This window comes from Corythoichthys intestinalis, chromosome 14, assembly GCF_030265065.1.
Source record: "Corythoichthys intestinalis isolate RoL2023-P3 chromosome 14, ASM3026506v1, whole genome shotgun sequence".
NCBI lineage: Eukaryota > Metazoa > Chordata > Actinopteri > Syngnathiformes > Syngnathidae > Corythoichthys > Corythoichthys intestinalis.
Window position 1 is genome coordinate 10640762 of NC_080408.1, and position 19216 is coordinate 10659977.

Genomic DNA, 19216 nt, shown 5'->3' on the forward strand with positions numbered 1-19216 from the left:
CTTTTCGCTGCCTTTGCTGTAATACTCTTTGCAAGTCAAGCTGCTGTTTCCAAATAAGTGCTATTATTCCAGCTTATAGTGCTACTGCGCTAAATCTGATCTGCGACAGTGCTCGCTTGGATCAGATTTAAGTCTTACTACTGTTACTCCTTTGCTAATCTTTTAGCTGTCGGTAGTGACAGCCATAGTTTGCTACTGGATCTTAACTCAATGGTTGCCAATGACAGTGATTGATGTCCAATCAATTGGAATCTGATTGGACATTTACTGGTGACAAACTAATTTAAATTCACAGCAGAAGGATGAAAAATAGCCATGAAATTTGACGTTTATCATGGTCAATGGTGCTGAAAGAGTTGCCTCAATGCCAGACAAGTGTTGAAAAATGCTTTGTTTGATGTGATCACCAGGCAATACAGAGGCAATGAAGGACAGATGAGGGAACTTCAGGACCAACTTGAGGCTGAACAGTATTTTTCAGTGAGTATCAGCTCTTTCTCACCTCCTGCTATGAATGTTGGCTAAAAAAATGCGGACTGAACTTACTTCTGTCTTTCCTATCAGACGCTTTATAAAACTCAGGTGAAAGAGCTCAAAGAGGAAATAGAGGAAAGGAATCGGCAGGTACAAGACGCTCATAAAAAGATGCAAGAGCTGTGCAGTGAAAGGTAAATGCACCTCATGCTTCACTACGGCCCGGTATCACGTGAAAACCTTGTAATAATCTTAAATTGCTTCTTTCCCACACAAAGGGAGTCCCTGTCTGCCCAGCTGGATCTGACAGTGACAAAGGCAGAGTCGGAGCAGCTGGCTAGGGCTCTGCAGGAGGAGCAGTACTTTGAGCTCAGCCAAGAAAACAAGAAGACAGTCACTAGGCATAAGCAGGAGCTTGTGGATAAGGAAGCCACTATTGCACGAGTAAGCAAAAAAAAAAAAAAGCCTTTGCAGAAAATGTGACTTATAATTGTTTGCTTTTCTGCAGCTTGAGGAGTCCTGTAAAACTCTGACCAAAGATGTGGAGAGTCTCGCCAAAGACAAGGCAGAGTTGAGTGAGAGACTTAGTACTCAAGAGGAAGGTACTTGTGTTTTTGTTTTGTTTTCCATATGGGCTTTTCAGTGTTCTTTTTGGCAACCCTTTAAATTTTTGTCTTAGTTTTTTGTACGAAAATACTCTTAGATAACATAGACAGACGAGCACATATTGTAGCGCCTACAAGGACACAGCGAACTTCGTGATGAAAAGCACACTCAGCAGGAAAAGCAGTACATTACCTTCAGTTAAATCCCCCAGAAGCTAAGCACGTTTTGTAAATATAAAGTTGTCAGAGCATTTAAGAGGTTGCTCGCCATGCTAAACTTGATGCTAATGCTAATGCGATTAGTTACATTTAGTGTGTGATGATCACTCAGCACAGACCTTTAAAGGTTACAGCAACGTTGCATATTCTCACTTGCCAAGTTATAAAAACTAATCCTACCATGTTTCCAAACAAGCAAGATAAAGCGCAGCCTAACTTTAACACATCCTAAACTTCGGTGAGGAGAGTGAGGGAGAGAAGCAGCACATCTGACATGAGTGACATGAGTCAAACAAAGAAACTATGTCGCATTTTCATCTCGTTGTCGTCTTGTCAGACAAAAACTTGCATTTTCTCGTTATGTTCTAGTCTCCCAAGCCACGTTTTTAAGCTCGTCATCGTCACGTCGTCTTAAAAACATTGTTCATACCGCAGTATTTTCGATATTGTCATTGTTGACGAAAACAACGAGGCTGTCCTTAATATACATTTTCCCACCATTTATAACAAATCATGTGTTTTAATTGCAGTGTTCTTAAGGTCACACTTTGGTTGATATTTTTTACATTAGAAATTCTAATGCAAACGTAGCAGTGCTAATAGCACCTGATTTTAAAGATGTTTAATATGAATTGGGTTAAACCAACGCTATTAAAGCTGGAGATAAAAATTTTTGTGACGGGATTATTACGATTATTAATGTTAAAATCACCCTGGATAATTGCAGTTTGAGGTTAGGGTTAGGAAAGATGGCTGAGCGATTTACAAGTTTAACATTAACAACTTGAAAACTGTGAATGTATTGGTCCATGGAAACAACAATTGTACTCAATTGTTTTGTCCCCAAAAGTTCAAAAAATAAATACATTACCCGACATATTTTTTTTCAGAGTATGCTGCTCAGAAGGAGGAGATTACAAATTCAATCAAGGCCAACTATGAGAAGGTCCTCAACACAGAGCGCACACTAAAGACTCAGGTAATCATGCATCTTTTTTTGTTTAAACGGGATGGATACACATATAACTATTTTTTTCTAAGCTGATTTTGTCCAATTTGAAAGATCACGTATAATGTGATGATGATGCCATTGTTTTGGTGAATAACGTTATACGTCAATTCTGACTTCTCTCTTATCTCAATATTGTTCTCCTTAAGCATTGAAATGAAGGAATGTGAGCATGTCTACATAGTCAGGTGTCAAGCTTGCTCTTTTTTTTTTTCGTTGCAATGTTCCCAGCAGCTGAGAAAAGACGCTCAGACGGTGTTGAGCAGAGTAGATAAATACTGTAGATGTCACATGATTCAATTTATTAATACGGAAAGCAGCGGGACTAGCAATGTGCCTGCAAGCCCTAACACAATTTTATCAGTCACTGGAGTGAAATCGCTTTGTTAATGTTAGCTACATAATGCGCGAAGCTGAAACACAACACTGTAATTTTAACTACTACCCGCTGCTTTGAAAAAAGAAAAATAATGATAAATAATGATGCACGTTAATGCAACACACATAATGGCAACTTGAGTAAAACAGTGGTGTTAATTAGTTACCATATTTTTCGGGCTATAAGTCACAGTTTTTTTCATAGTTTGGCAGAGGGTGCGTCTTATACTCTGGAGCGACTTGTGTGATTATTTGCGGTGAGGTCGGGCGACTTTTCTCTCGTTAACTTTCTCATTTAAAAAAAATATATATTCATATATTTATACTAAAACAATGTATGGATGTTAAATGAAATAAATCATTTGGATAAAACAGAGAGGGCGCTGTGCATGCCTGCACACGTGAACGCAGTGGCCCCATTCTCTTTTCAATCTTCCCGTCCGCGAGCATCCTGGAATTTCCTTTTCGATATGCGGAGCAGCTATAGCAGTGAAAAACAAATTTAAGACAGGGGAATTGAAAAGCAAACAACTGCGGTGGGTGTGGGATATGGAAAGGATTCAAATTTATTGTTCAAGATACGGAAACCTGCGTCGGCTTCGCTAAATGTAAGCGAATGTGGCGCTTCGGTCTCATGCGAGAAATATATTTAACAAACTTTTCCAGCGTTATTTCGTTGTGTAAATGCATTTATAATGATCATGAAAATATGTAGACTATTACACATTGAGAAAACTTGTTTTTTTTTTTTCCTGCCAACTCGAGGAGATTAAAATAAATGTCAAATCCACTATCTGCCTGTTAGAACAGACACGCGAATAAAAAAGATATACATGTTTATTGAATATCCATCTTACAGTCTTGTTTAACTGGGAGAATTCGTTACAAAAGAAAGGCTTTAATTTGTTATCATTATGCATATATGCACCGGCAGTCACAAACGTGATCACACAAAACGCAACCACGCATCCCATCCCCGTATTTCCTCCTCCCCCGATTCCTCACAAATAAAACAAAAAATTTCGTTTTTTTCGGGCAAGCAAATCAAGTTAATTGATCGGGCTCGGGCCGCGTCGGGCTTTAATACCCGCTGGCCGGTCGGGTCGGGCTGGATTTTTTAGGTCCGCTCTAACTTCTAGCGTCATGTAATGTTAGCATACAGTACACCTATTCAGCCTGTTTTTCTCTATTGTATTTTAAATTGCCTTTCAAGATGACTAGTCTGTTCTTGGTGCTGGATTCTAGCAAATAAATTTCCCCCCAAAAATGCGACTTATACTCCGGTGCGACTTACATATGTTTTTTTCCTTTTCATTGCGCATTTTTTTTGGCTGGTGCGACTTACTCAGGTGCGACGTATAGTCCGAAAAAATCGGTATATGGACTTACGATCTTTCAGCCTTCCAACAGTACACCTTTGTAAACAGCATTTCAAATGTTTGTTCATAGCCAAGTTTTGCCGCGGTACGCAAGCTCGGCTTTACAAAGGCTGCACATGACAGTGAAACCATCCTTTTTTTGTCTTGAAAATAAGACCATATTTTGGACACTATGGTCTGCGTTTTACGTTTTATTGTCCCGATGTCCTCTTCCCCTCTCGGAACTCTTGCGTCGCGAGCCTCCGCCGCCAACAACTTTGCACACGTGCTTTCAACTGTTTTTTTTTTTAATTCTTCATCAACCGTCGGCGGTATGTTGTGCTCGTTGACGCATTTACGTCATTGATGACGTCGACAATGTGGACTAGTTGGGTTTGCTCTAATTCCCACACAGCTAACTTAGTCATTTTGAGCAGGCGGAAAATTTGTGTTAAGCCATCAGCCTCAGTTCTCACGTTGTCTCAACACTTACGCAATGCTCTCACTTAGAAGCCGTAACGTTTAAAAACCAGGGTAAACCTTTAAAGCAGTGATCGGCACATCCCTCATTGGGAGTATGAAAGTATTGACATGCCAAAATTCAATCAAAGCGAAGTGTGTAAATTTAAATATTCAAATTCAATTAGTCAGTCACAAAGCAATGAGTTTGCAGAAGCAAACAAAAAAGTATTTTTAATGAAGATTGTTTTTACAAACCTGGTAAAAATCCATCAAAGGAAAATGTTAACAAAATAATGCATGGTGACATTTAAATTGTGCCTGTTTGACAATCCAAATTAAGTCATCCTAATTAGTTTGCTGCCCTTAAAACCAATTAGGCAGTGAACAAGCTGGCGGAGATCATGAACCGAAAGGACATGAAGATTGACCAGAAGAAGAAGGGCAGCACGGCAGACCTGCGCAAGAAGGAGAAGGAGAACCGTAAACTGCAGCTTGAGCTCAATCAGGAGAAGGAGAAGTTCAACCACATGGCCATCAAGTATCAGAAGGAGCTAAGTGAAATGCAGGCTGTGAGTTTGCAATTTGTTTCGATTATTTTCTTTGGAAGGAACAAATATTAATAAAGTGGACCGTCATTCTCACCCGCAGCAACTGGCGGAGGAGTGCACTTACCGCAACGAGCTCCAAATGCAGTTGGACAGCAAGGAGAGCGACATCGAGCAACTGCGCGAGAAGCTTAATGACCTGCAGCAGCGCATGGACAACTCCAGCATCACCAGCTTGTTGACTGACGAGACAGACAGCAACATCGCAGGTAAGTTTTGTTCGCACACGAACAGGAGACTGTTGGCAGAACAGGTAGCGGGTGCAACTGCAAATCATTGAAGTCGAGTATAAAACTGTGTTGCTTCAGTTAGTAGATCCTCATTACATTCTTCATCAGTCTTCTTAGATTTTAAGTCAAAGTAACACATAAAATTTCAATATGGAGTCTAAAACCTAATCAGCAACTCCACAAAAAACAAATAAACATCACGAGACCAAATAAGTGTTTTTGCTTTTCCTTTGGCTTTTTTTTATCTTTGTATCATGCACAATAAAGCCAAAGAAAAAGTTTATTCTTGTGGTGCTCATTCAGCTCAAGTCTCATAATATTTAATAAAATCACCTCTAAAGTTGCACTAGATGTTGCGCATTAGATGCTGTTAAAGTAAATATACAGTAGTATGAAAAAGTATCTCAACCTTTTGGAATTTCTCACATTTCTGCATAAAATCACAATCAAATGTAATCTGATCTTTGTCAAAATCACACAGATGAAAGAGCAGTGTCTGCTTTAACTAGAGGCACCCAAACATTTATAGGTTTTCATATTTTAATGAGGATAGTACTACAAACAATGACAGAAGGGGGGAAAAATAAGTAGTCATCGATGAGGACTAATCTTGGCCCATTCTTCTCTACAAAACTGCTGTAGTTCATTCAGATTCCTGGGATGTCTGGCATAAATCGCTGTCATTTGGTCATGCCACAGCATCTCAATGGGGTTCAAGTCTGAACTTTGACTTGGCCACTCCAGAACGTGTATTTTGTTCTTCTGAAACCATTCTGAAGTTGATTTACTTTTGTGTTTTAGATCATTTTCTTGTTGCATCGTCCATCCTCTTTTTAGCCAACTGTCTGACAGACGGCCTAAGGTTTTCCTGCAAAACATCCCGATAAACTTTTGAATTCATTCTTCCATTAATAATTGCAAGTTGTCCAGGCCCTGAAGTAGCAAAACAGCCCCAAATTAGGATGCTCCCTCCACCATGCTTCACGGTGGGGATGAGGTGTTGATGTTGGTGAGCTATTCTATTTTTCTTCCACACATGACGATGCGGGTTACTACCAAACAATTCAACTTTGGTTTCATCAGTTAACGGGCAACAATAATTTTTTACACAGCAGTGGCTTCCTCCGTGGAGTCCTCCCATGAACACCATTCTTGGCCATAGTTTTATGTATAGTTAATGTGTGCACTGAGGTATTGGACTGTGCCAGTGATTTCAGTAAGTCTTTAGCGGACACTCTAGGGTTCTTTTTTACATCTCTGAGTATTCTGCGCTGGACTCATGGCGTCATCTTTGGTGGACGGCCACTCCTTGGGGGAGAAGCAACAGTGCCAAACTCTCTCCATTTCTTGACAACTTCTCTGACTGTCGATTGATAAACATCCAGACGTTTAGAGATGGTTTTGTATCCTTTCCTGGCTTTATATGAATTAACAATCCTTGATTGCAGGTCTTTTGACCGAGTCATGATGCAAATCAGACAATGCTTCTCATCAAGACATTTCTTACCCGATGTGTGTTTTATAGTGGGTAGGGCACCTCTAAACCACTCATCAGTGATTGGGCACATACCTGACTTAAAATATTTGGTAAAAATTGGTTTTCATTGCTCTTCCCTCTTCGAGGCTCCTTAGGCAGAGGGTTCACTTATTTTTCGCTCTTCTGTCATTGTTTGCATGCTATCCTCATTAAAATATGAAAACCTGTAAATGGGTGGTTTTAGTTAAAGCAGACACTGTATTTTCATCTGTGTAGATTTGACAAAGAGCAGATCACATTTGATGTGATTTTTTATGCAGAAATGTGAGAAATTCCAAAAGGTTCAGATACTTTTTCATACCACTGTATTCACACAGTTTTACTGAGGAGTCGGTTGAAATAGCAAATGAGAAGTAACCTTTTCTGTAAAGTGCTAAATTCCAATGTGGTACTTTTTCCACCAGTGTAATGAACAACAACAGATTCCGTGTCAGTGCCCGTGGTTAAACCCGTCTCTCTCCATTTCCCCTTTACGTCTAGTCGTCATTCTTCCTCTCTTTGTAACTTCTATTCCTTTTCCTCTGTAAGTAACCGAGCGGACGAGATCCCCCTCTTGCCTGGCCTGTACGTGCTGCAGCTGCTGTTCTGTTGTGGTGCTCTTTCATTGGTTTCCTTTTTGATAGTGCTCTTTAGACTACACCTTTTTATTGAATGCAGCTGAAAAGAGTGGAAAGAAAAGTTTCAGTAGGCTCGTAGGTGGTATGGTTTCTTTAAGTGATGGTCACCCTGAGTTGAAATACAGCCCCCTGGATCATGAAGCCAAATGATTTTTTTTGGTATTTATTAATTTTATTAAACATAATTAACACAATGTTTTTCGTTGCATGCTCAAACAGAAATGCTGCTTGGACTGGAAGAGCTCCCTTACACACAATGCACCTCGCATTTAGGCTGGATTTACACTGCAGGTCTAAGCCAAATTGCATATGAATAACTTCATAGCCACAGAAACAATATTTCATAAATATTACTAATTGTTGCATATTGTTTGAGGGAATGGTAACCTCCGGACTATACTTGATGCACATAACTAGTGCCGCAAAGATTAATGGATTAAATCGAGTAATTCGATGAGAAAAAAGATTCAAATCTCAATTTTGCTGCTTCAAGTATTCGTTTTTTTTAAAGTGGCTTTGTAATGGTTTGTTTTGAAAGTGTTTGCATTTAGTTTGATTGATTTGGGTGGATACACTGGCCTCTAGCAGCAACAGTGAATATGACTAACTCATTTGCTCCTTGTTAGACCAATATAAGCTACGCTTTTGTTTGAGCTAATGTTTTTAATGCATTCGTAATTTAGTTCATAGATATATTTTTCCCCGTTTTTTCTGGGAATATGTGTTTGAACCATTTGTTAAGAGCATTGTAAAAAAAAAAAAAAGTTAGCATTTTATAGCATTTAAGCTAGCGGACTTTGTAAGTTTGCCAGTTGTTCTTTTGTTGTACTAACAGTAGATCCTCATCCCATTTGAGGCTCAGCTCAGGTATTTTAATTTTTTATGTTCCTTATCTGATTACTCGATTACTCGGACTAACTAGTTCATTGATTGATCGACTACTAAAATAAGAGATAGCAGCAGCCCTAGACATAACCATAATGTTGCATTCATGGATTACATTCACCGTAATTTTGTATGCTTTTACATTAGTCTACTTGTTAAGGGTTTCTTTGTATTGGCAGTCAAGTACAGTATATAGACCCCACTCACCAAAGTCACACAATGACGTGTCGCTGTATCCGGCCGCCATATTGTCCGTCATTGTTTATCTAAACCTGTCCTCAAGGGCCGCTGTGGGTCCTGGTTTTTGCACCTACCAATCGAGCACAGACAGGTTAACCAATGAAGTTTGAGCTAAAACAAGCAGCACCTGACTGCAATCAACTGATTCCACTTGTGAGACACCAGATTGGTGAAAAGATGTCGTCTTGTTTGGTAGGAATGAAATCCAGCACCCAGTGCGGCCCTATGTGGAATAGTTTGGACACCACTGGTCTCGCCCCATCAATGGCACTGAAACCATAGCGTTCACATCTAATCCAGTCATAATATTGTGGATGTCTAGCGCCGTCAATGGCAGCCAGTGAGCTAACGTAGACACTATTCTAATAGAAAATTTTGGTTGCGACCTATTTGTTCCTTTTGTTTTTTAAACGATATATCAATTCTTGGTGGGAGCGTATCGATAACCGTTTGGGCTATAAAGTATCGCAATATATTGTCACACCCCTGTTAGACGCGCAAGCATATGCATGTCACCTATTGTATTCTGATTAACTCATTGACAGGTTATGTCTTCCTTGTGTATTTACCTTGCACTTTTAGTGGCAGGTATCTGAGGAGATTTTTAGCGGAAAGAGGTTTTATTTATATGAAGTCATGTCACTTGAAAGTGAAGCATCAGCATTGTCTCTCCTTAAACCATGCAATGTCAATCCAGCCTTAACCGTGTTGATTCCCTCATCCTCTTCAGCTTGTGCCGTTTCAGCTGCATGCACCTAAATAACATTTACCTTTTGCACCTAAATACATTTACCTTTTCAATTCACAACCTCAATTTAAGTCACTCAAGGGAGATTATGTGCTAATTTAACGTACTATGAGTAGCAACTGTAGTTTTGGTAAAGCCATGCATTTATTAATGTGGTCTTAGGTGTCCTTTTTTGCATGGAGTGTGAACTCTTCTGTTGTTGATAAAGTAGGGGAAAAAGCTGACTTTTTTTTTTTTTTTAAAGTTGAATTTTGCATGGCCCGCTTCAACTTTCCCTCTTTATTCTAAACGCTCAATTTGACCTTCTCCCATCATTCCTACTTGTATAGAATCCAGACTGGAAGGCTGGCTGTCCATTCCCAACCGCACCAATATCAAGCGATACGGATGGAAGAAGCAGGTATTTGTACTCGTACAAATCTCCAAGTCAGTCCCGTACAGCTCCGTCTCACTGCCTCGTCACTCTTGTGTTACAGTATGTTGTGGTGAGCAGTAAGAAGATTTTGTTCTACAACGATGAGCAAGATAAGGAGCAGTCTAACCCTTCTATGGTACTAGATATCGAGTAAGTCACCTTGAAAGTAACTGGAACCAAACATGTGTAGAATTATGTTTTTTTGGAGTTCCGATTATTTGCTGTCTTCCTCCAGCAAACTGTTTCATGTGAGACCAGTAACTCAAGGAGACGTGTACCGAGCGGAGACTGAGGAGATTCCAAGAATATTCCAGGTAGGAGGAGCAGTGGCAGATCTAGAAAAATATTTATTGGGTGGCGAGAAGGGGGCAGGAACTTTTTGAGATTAATTAGTGCCAGTGAAAGCGATACAGACCCCCTCAAAATATAAAAGAGGTGTCATTCAACTAGTTGTCAGTCGACATATCATCACAAATGTTATGAAAATATTTATAAAGGTTGAAAAGTTACCTAGTGTTGCCTTAACAAATAGATAAATTGATCCACATCGATTACCGTATTGGCCCGAATATAAGACGGTGTTTTTTGCATTGAAATAAGACTGAAAAAGTGGGGTCGTCTTATAATCGCGGTCAAGACATTATACCCATTAACGACGCTTGATGGCGCCAGATATCATTGAAGCGATGTTCTGTCATGACAGATCTCAGCTACTCCCAAGTTTAACCAGTTTGCATTATTTTATTGCAATGTTTTTCCATATTCAGATTTGTTTCAAAACTACAGTGACAGTTAGACTTCACTTTGATGGTTAATGCAGTTATTGCAATTTTGTTGTTTTATCACAATAGATTGATTTTAGGGCTGTCAAAATTATCGCGTTAACGGGCGTTAATTAATTTTTTAAATTAATCACGTTAACATATTTGACGCAATTAATGCACATGCCTCGCTCAGACAGATTTAAATGACAGTACAGTGAAATGCCCACTTGTTAATTGTGTTTTGTGGAGTTTTGCCACCCTCTGCTGGCGCTTGGGTGCGACTGATTTTATAGGCTTCAGCACCCGTCAGCATTGTGTAAGTAATTATTGACATCAACAATGGCGGGCTACTAGTTTATTTTTTGATTGAAAATTTTACAAATTTTATTAAAACGAAAACATTAAGAGGGGTTTTAATATAAAATTTCTATAACTTGTACTAACATTTATCTTTGAAGAACTACAAGTCTTTCTATTCATGGATCGCTTTAACAGAATGTTAATAATGTTAATGTCATCTTGTTGATTTATTGTTATAATAAAGAAATACAGTCCTTATGTACCGTATGTTGAATGTATATATCCATCTTGTGTCTTATCTTTCCATTCCAACAATAATTTACAGAAAAATATGGCATATTTTAGAGATGGTTTGAATTGCGATTAATTATGATTAATTGATTTTTAAGCTGTAATTAACTCGATTAAATTGCCCTAATTGATTTATTTACATTTCAAAAACCAGAAGCCATTCATTTACGAATGTGATGGCACCTTAGTTTACATATTTAAATGTTCAGATATTAAGATTTGAATGAGGCAAAATAACATGCTTTTTCTCTCAAATATGTTGTTATAATCATTTGTTTCAGATGTACTGTAATTATTTTCTGTATAAAAATTAATTTGGTGTTCAAAAAGTATTTTTTTCAAACTTGAGTCTTGAAAAAGAGGGGGTCTTCTCATAATCAGGGCGGTATTATATTCGGGCCAATACGGTAATTGTTACACCCCTAGTGTCCACATATGGCATTACCGCATTCAGGGAAACGAAACAGCCATTTTCGTTATCGTTGGAAGAAAAACGTGGTGGTTCATTTACTACCTTATGAATTTTTGAAGCAAGTTACAACTTTGGCGAGCGATAAGACTGAAATATGCACTTGTTCCAGGGGTTGCCGATCAAGGTAATAGACCAGGCGTTAGAACATATCTGGCCGCAAAGTCAATTACTTAGTAATGTAGTGCAACTACAATCACACCTTTTTAAATATAAATGTCTTGATAGAGATTAAATGTTTTTACCTCATTTTTCTTGTGTTGTAAATGTTAAATTGACCAGAGGCTGCTACTTTGTTTCCCATCAGTCTTTTGAGGGTGGCAATTTTTCATTTAGTCGGTCTCATGAAAGCACCTCATGACATTTTTTTTTCAGTGTAATTGTTTGTCATTTTAAAAATCAAATGTGACCCTTGACTTTGATCCACTTTCAGATCCTGTATGCCAACGAGGGCGAGTGCAGGAAAGAGGCTGACATGGAGACAGTCCCTCAGGGCGACAAAAACTGCCTGCCGCACAAAGGCCACGAGTTCATTCCCACTCTGTACCACTTCCCCTCCAACTGCGAGGCATGCTCCAAACCACTGTGGCACGTCTTCAAGCCACCGCCTGCGCTCGAGTGCCGCCGTTGCCATGTCAAGTGCCACAAAGACCATCTGGACAAGAAGGAGGACGTCATTGCTCCTTGCAAAGGTAAAGTTTTGGGTGTCTCGGAAACATTTGCTGGGTAGCTCCACGATAAACTTTTTTGGTTCTTACAGTAAACTACGACGTGACCTCGGCCCGAGACATGCTTTTGCTGGCTCTGACTCAAGATGAGCAGAAGAAGTGGATTGGCCATCTTGGAAAGAAGATTCCCAAAACTCCACCTACCACGTTTTCGAGAGCTTCGCCTCGCTCCATGTCCACTCGACCCGGACCTAACCAGTCCTTCCGCAAAAACCCTAAAAGCAATACAGCGAAACTGAGGTAAAGTTGAAACAATTTGGACATAAATCCTATGAACCTCAGTCAAGTTCATGTTCAGGAACTCGTTCATTAATTAGAGAGGAGGCTACTGTCTGAGTGAATATGGAATTTTCCCTAAAAAATTAATACAGTAATAAAAAAGAGAAAACGTTTTTTTAAATGCTAATGGTATTTTCTAAATATTAAACAAAATACATATTCACGCAAACTGTAGCATAAGATATATTTAAGCCTTTATTTGGAAGGGGGCCCTCGTTTGGTTGAAAATTCCAGAACTGGTGATTGCAGTGGCATATCTGTCATAGGAATAAATTGTATTTGAAATCTCTTTATAACTTTCCACCCACAATTAATGATTATTTTCAGTCCAGTGTTAAAAGTCCATAAACGTTCCTGTAAGATAACACTTTAAAAATCAGCTTTTCAGATGCCATGCCTAATGTCACCAACATAACGTTCGTCATAGTAAATGTTATTACCGCCCCCTGGTGGCACCACCAGGTGGTGGTTATCACTTCACTGATGGGCAAAAGCAGCTATCACGTTGAGGGATGTACTTATTTTGGCCACGGTTTGAGAAATTACTGTTTTTGCTGGCATTTTTAATCAAATGTCTTTTTCACACCACTTTGGGCTTTAAGGAAGCACTAGAGTCAAGTCACGTGACCAGCTTGCTGTCTGTCTCCTGTGTTTTAGCCGAGCGCAGTCCAGCCTCCATGCGGCAGACACAACATCCAGCACTTGTTGACAGAAGATGCTTCGCTAAAGTGTGGATGTTTTTTTTAAACACTATTTATTGTTATTATTAACTGGGTGTTTCTAACATGAGACACTTGGTGTTTACTTTGTTGGTCGTTTGGTTACCACCTTCAGTTCACATGTGGGATTCTTCTGCTATCTACACCAAGGCTGGATTTACACTGCAGGTCGAAGTCGCCAAATGTGATTAATGCCTTTGTTTTATTTTTGTGCGACTTTCTATATGCATTTCAAGTGACACATCTGACTGTGTTTATGTGCAGACTCCAGAAATGCTTGTGAATAATTCCACTCGCACTAAAGCACATAATGTAATTGTGCTACTGTCAAGTACCGTATTTTTTTGGACTATAAGTCATTTATTTCCATAGTTTAGCTGGGGGTGCGACTTATGTGTGAAATCATTAACATATTATAAGCAGTCCAGGGTTTACGAACGAGTTCCTACGCTGGCGACACAACCCGAATTTCTGTGCAAATCAAAATTAACCCTTTAAATACCCTCTAAATCTCAAAATAACTCTCCAATAACATGTATTATATGTCATTGTACTGTCCTCGCCAAGACTGTCCACGTCCTAGTAGGAGCAATTGCGCTCTTTTTCATGTGCGCAAATACGTCTTGGTGTGTACATGCGCTCTTACCAGCAGGCGGAAGTACTGTCTGCTCTGAGCTTTATACGCCAAAATAAAAGCATGCATCACAAAAGTCAACATTATTAAAAAAAAAAAAAAACTGGACACAAAATGGCAGACAAGACTCCGGCGCCGTAAAGTCGAAATCACGTAAACGGATACATTGTATCTGGATTATATAATTTCACATTTTCACACTAAACAGCAAGAGTGCACTCAAGGCCTGTGTTGCAACTTAAAGGGAACCACGGATATAAAGACTTGTAGTTCCTAAAAAATAAACGTTAGTATGAGTTAAAATAATTTGATATTAAAAACCCTCTTGATGTTTTTGTTTTTATACAATTTAAAAAAATAGTTTAACTAGTAGGTCGCCATGGTGTTCTTGTCGCAGGGTGGTGACGTCACTGGGCTACTGCCGCCGGGCTTCCAGAGGATTACTAGCTACGCAAATGTGTCATCTGTTCAGCCTTTTGAATTTTAACCCGAGAGGAACATTAATGAGCAGGACAGCACTGTCGATATTGCACAAAAGGAGCAGCAAAAGCAAAATGAACAGGAAAGACAGTATGAGACGAGACGAGAGGATGACGAAACCAGTGTTCTGCCAACATGTGCTACACCGGCGAAACGTCTTACAAGAGGCGCATTTGACACCCAAAGTGCTACCGTGCGCTTTCAGCTTGTTTTGTTTAGATGCATACAGACAGGACATACTAAAGATGCCTTAAGAAAATAGTAAAACGCAGTAATGTCACATAAGGGTGGTTTACATACGCTGCGTAACAATCTGCTTTAAAGCTACCACAAGAAAACACAATGCTTAAACATATGAGAGGGAAACACATGGAAAAAGTATTTTGAGGCAATGAAAAGGTAATGAAAGACTCGATAAAACAAAAATAGTAAGTACTCACTGCTTTTAACCAATGTGGCATGTGTTGGATGTCTCAACGCTTTTAAAAAAATAAAACAAGGCAAGCAATGAAGGGATCGGGAATACAAATTGTCAAATGGCAGCTAGTCATTATCTTGGCAACCTGCCTAGGATCGGTTTACAGAGACTGCAAATGAGCTGGAATTGATTGCAGGTACGACGTCGGGAACTCATCCCACAGCTATTTAACAAAACAATCTGACCAGCAGCAGAATGTGACAAAATCATGCCAGTCGTCATACTAGCTTCGCTTGCTAGCTAGCACTGCTATTCTCCCAGTCCAGGCCAACTATGTCATCACCCTGAGCATCCATAAAACATGGCGCCCCCTGTAGGTCAAAACATGTCCTAAATATTATAGATTTTTTAATCCATCAAATTGTATGTGTTTCTAATAACATAGTTTAGTAAAAGATAATAATTGTGGCTTATTAGAGCTTACAAGTCTTTAAAGGGATCCTCTATTTTTAAGACAAGAAATTCTTAAAAGATAAATGTTAGTATGAGTTATAATAATTTCATATTAAAACTCTTCCTCATATTTGTGTTTTAATAAAGTTTGTAAAATTATTTTAAGTGATAGGTCGCCATTCTTGTCATGTCGCAGTGAGTGACGTCACCGGTCCCGTTGCCGAAATTCTAGCTTGTCACTCGTTAGCTTTCCCAACATGTCGTCAGTTCTACCCTTCCTATTTGAACCAGATCTGAAAAGTGAAGAGCAGGACAGCACTGTCGGTCGTTCACAAGACGAGCTTCAGGGGAAAATGCGTGCAGCAAATACCTGATAAGACAAAAATTGGGCAAAACAGCAACTCCGGTTGGGAGCGAAAGTGTATGCTGTCCGGTTTTATTAGCAGATATTCAAGGTAAGCATATTGCGTTTTCAAACTTATCCCAATATAATTATGTAGATTGTTAGCATCCAGAGCTGTCGTGTGCTTTACATATAGTACAGGCCCAAGAGCACACCTTGTGTAATCCATGTCTTGTACATTGTAACGGTTGGTAGCTAGGATACGTGTATAAAAGTACCAAAAAGGGGAGAAGCTTCCACTTATGCACGTTTATTCACAAAAAAAAAAAAAAAATTCCACCTTGACCACTCTTCACTCGGGAGCTCAGCAGTACGCAAACACGCGTTCCCTGACGAACTCCAACATTGTTGTAAGGTCCACGTCAGAGTCACTGTCGTCACAGTAGCGTGCCATAGTGCTTTAATTATTTAGTATGATTTGGGGAAAACTCCCACGAATAATAGTCAACAAAAAAGATAGCAATAGTAATCCAAGTCGGTGCTTTTTACTCACTCGCAGATCCAGGAATTAGACCGATCCCATGGCAATGTCGCAGCCGCGATCAGGCCGTCGATTCCACAAAATAGACTGATCCGAAAAGCCGCTGTGGGACCGACGAATCAAAAAAATGGACAGATCCGAAACCAATATTGCAGACGTGGTGGGACCGTCAGATCCAGAAAATAGACGGCTCCCTTACTTGACTGAGGATCCAGGAAAAATGTTCAGGCGCCAGTTGTAACGCGTGGTGGGTAGGATACGTGCATACAGGGACCAAAAAGGGGGAGAAGCTTCCACTTATGCACATTTATTCGCTAAAAATAATAATTCCACCTTGACCACTCACTTCACTCCCCTTGTTTCCATTTGACTGGAAATTGCATCCAAAAGCAGCACATCGTGGCATTTTACTTTGCGAGTTTAGGCAGCAATAAGCAATTGTTGAACACGCTACACATTTGGAAAGATCCCAAAACGTCATCATTGCGAGCCCGCAAACCATGGCGCCAACTAACGATCAAAATATGGACTAAATATTATAAAATATTGCCATTGATTTAACATTTTATGTGTTTCTAACAACATATTTTAGTACAAGAGAACAATTGTGGTTTATTAGAGCCTACATGTATTTAAGTTAGAGGATCACTTTAAGTCCAAAGTTCCCTTTAATGGCCATGTTACGTTAGCTTACCATTTTCAGTTCGTTGGTTATGCATCATGTAATGTTAGCATACCGTACACTTATTCAGCCTTGTTCTCTATTCTGTTTTTATTTCAAATTGCCTTTGAAGTTGACATGTCTGTTCTTGGTGTTGGTTTTTGTCAAATACATTTTCCCCCTAAATGTGACTTGTACTCTGGTGCGACTTGTACATGTTTTTTTTCCTCTTCATTGCGCAGTTTTTTGGGCTGGTACGACTTATAGTCCGAAAAATACAATAAATACTGTAAATGGGAATGTGTCACTTGAATCATGCAGTGCAAATCCAGCCAAATGTATTGTTTAGCATGACTAACTGGTGCACACCGAATATTTTTGTATCGACCTTTTACAGTGAGACTGAAAAGCTGTAAAGGTATTTCTCTTGTGTGGGCTACTAACCATGCTAAAGGTCGTTTTTTGTTGTCATCTCTTTTACTGGACACCTTTCTCTGCTCTTTCTTTCAGCTAACCGTCTCAACCGTGGGATTTGTTTTTCCCTGGACTATTCTTACTTTCCCCTCCTTGCTCAACCTCAAACACGGACAAAACGTTGACAGTGATATTAGCAATGGAGTCGCAGTTCTTCATCACGACATTTCGACCAGAAAACGGCACCGTCGGCCGGAAAGCAGGAGGTGACGCATGGAAACATCTGACTTTTGGGGTTCGAGGGGTCGCCAGAAGTATGTGTTCAGTTTTAAGGTACTGTCATCCAGGTGTTGCAGATGTGCTGTGAGTGCTTGTATCTCAGGGCCGGAAAACTAGAAGAAAAAATGCCTGACAAGATCCTAAAATGCAAGCCAGCTTACATTGGATAAATATGACTGATGCCTTCATCTACTCATCTCTGGCCTTTTTTTTTCTTTCTTATTACTCTCCAAGTCAGTTTATCAGATTTGGAAACGAGTTGGGACACGAGTATTAGATGTATTGAGTAAGATCATTTAAATCTATGCATTATTTTATTATTCTAATTATTTTTATTGCTCCCAAGCCATAAGGAAGCTTCCATTATAATGGCGCATAGGGGTCCTTAAAACGTCATCACTTTTTTTTCTGTTTATTTGGTACATTCTCTTGTGTTATATATATTTTTTTTCTCGCTTGTGTTGTCTTTTTTTGTAAAGTATTGCCTTACATTGATTCCTAGAGAAATGGTTCAAAAAGGAAAAACATTAAGTTAACAAATGTAAAACTGCACTGTTTGAATTGTAAATTATTTGAAGACTCAACAGGTGTAGCATTTGGCCCACCTAGTGCCTTAATAACCTTTGGATATTGATTTTACTGCCATATCTTTTTTGTTTTTGTTTTTCTTCCTTCTTCCAAAAACCAGACAAATCATAAAGCTTCCATCTTCTGTTTTTTTTTTTCTTTCAAATTGCCATACGTGTGGGTTTATTGCAAATGTGTGTTTGCGTTTATAAAGCAGGGGTGGGGAACCAACACGTATTCGATCAGCCCCCCCAAAATTTAACACATAAATGCTTGTAATATATAATATTAACATTTGTTTGATGGTCGTAAATTTAATTAAAACCCTCAGAAAACTTACTGAAATGGTTTCCCACCTCAGATATAAGGTATATATTAGATCACCTCTTTTTGGATGTATTGCAATGGAGTTAGCATGTTTGAAAAAAGAAAAAAGCACAAAAAAAATACCCCGTACTCGACTAGTGACAAATTTTGGGATAGTGTACCTAAATGAGTATATGTCGACAATTATGTGGCCAATGTCCCATTAATGCAAATACCCCCTCTGCAATGTAAATAATGAGAGAGACATATGGATTATGGAATAACCTCCACGATCTTTTTCCCCCGTTTGTTTTTAAAGGTTTTTTTTTGTTGTTGATAAGTTTAAAGAAGAAAAAAAAAAGCACTGGAACTCTGATATACTCTGGTCTTGGATAAAAAAAAATTGCATGGTTTATTTGCATTGGAGTCCGCACTGATGGATATGTCAATAAACATATCTTTATCATTCAATGAAGACCAGTGTTGTTTTTGTCTTTTAATTTTCGTCTCAGTCGTAGTCTTTTGGCTGATAATGCATATTAGTTTTAGTCATATTTTGGTCATTTCAAAATGTGTCTTCGTCTAGTTTTTGCTGATGAAGATTGAGAAGCAGCGATAACCAAAAGTGGTATTTGCCATGAGGTAAAATGGATTTTGGCTTTTTCTTTGCTATGCGGCATTTTTTTCTTTTTTTTTTTTTGCCAAGTGGCATTTTTTTTGCCATGTTGCAAAATTGATTTTGCCGTGTGGCATTTTTTTTTGCCATGTGGCAAAATGGATTTTGCCGT

General features: G+C 39.1%; 1 protein-coding gene across 2 annotated transcripts in view; it reads left to right on the plus strand.

The window, feature by feature from the left end:
- The window catches only part of rock1 (Rho-associated, coiled-coil containing protein kinase 1), a 101266-nt gene extending 82363 nt beyond the window's left edge, over nt 1-18903 (plus strand). Inside the window, exons 21-34 of one of the 2 annotated variants that reach the window (XM_057856676.1) lie at nt 411-480; nt 565-668; nt 753-918; nt 983-1076; nt 2189-2277; nt 4883-5074; nt 5154-5319; nt 9697-9767; nt 9844-9932; nt 10018-10096; nt 12040-12298; nt 12367-12574; nt 13271-13341; nt 17373-18903. In XM_057856676.1, coding sequence (XP_057712659.1) covers nt 411-480; nt 565-668; nt 753-918; nt 983-1076; nt 2189-2277; nt 4883-5074; nt 5154-5319; nt 9697-9767; nt 9844-9932; nt 10018-10096; nt 12040-12298; nt 12367-12574; nt 13271-13322 — 1639 coding nt within the window. In that variant the 3' untranslated portion in view covers nt 13323-13341; nt 17373-18903. The remainder of the gene's footprint in view (nt 1-410; nt 481-564; nt 669-752; nt 919-982; nt 1077-2188; nt 2278-4882; nt 5075-5153; nt 5320-9696; nt 9768-9843; nt 9933-10017; nt 10097-12039; nt 12299-12366; nt 12575-13270; nt 13342-17372) is intronic. The other variant, XM_057856677.1, reaches the window with a different exon arrangement.
- The last annotated feature ends 313 nt before the right edge of the window (nt 18904-19216 follow it).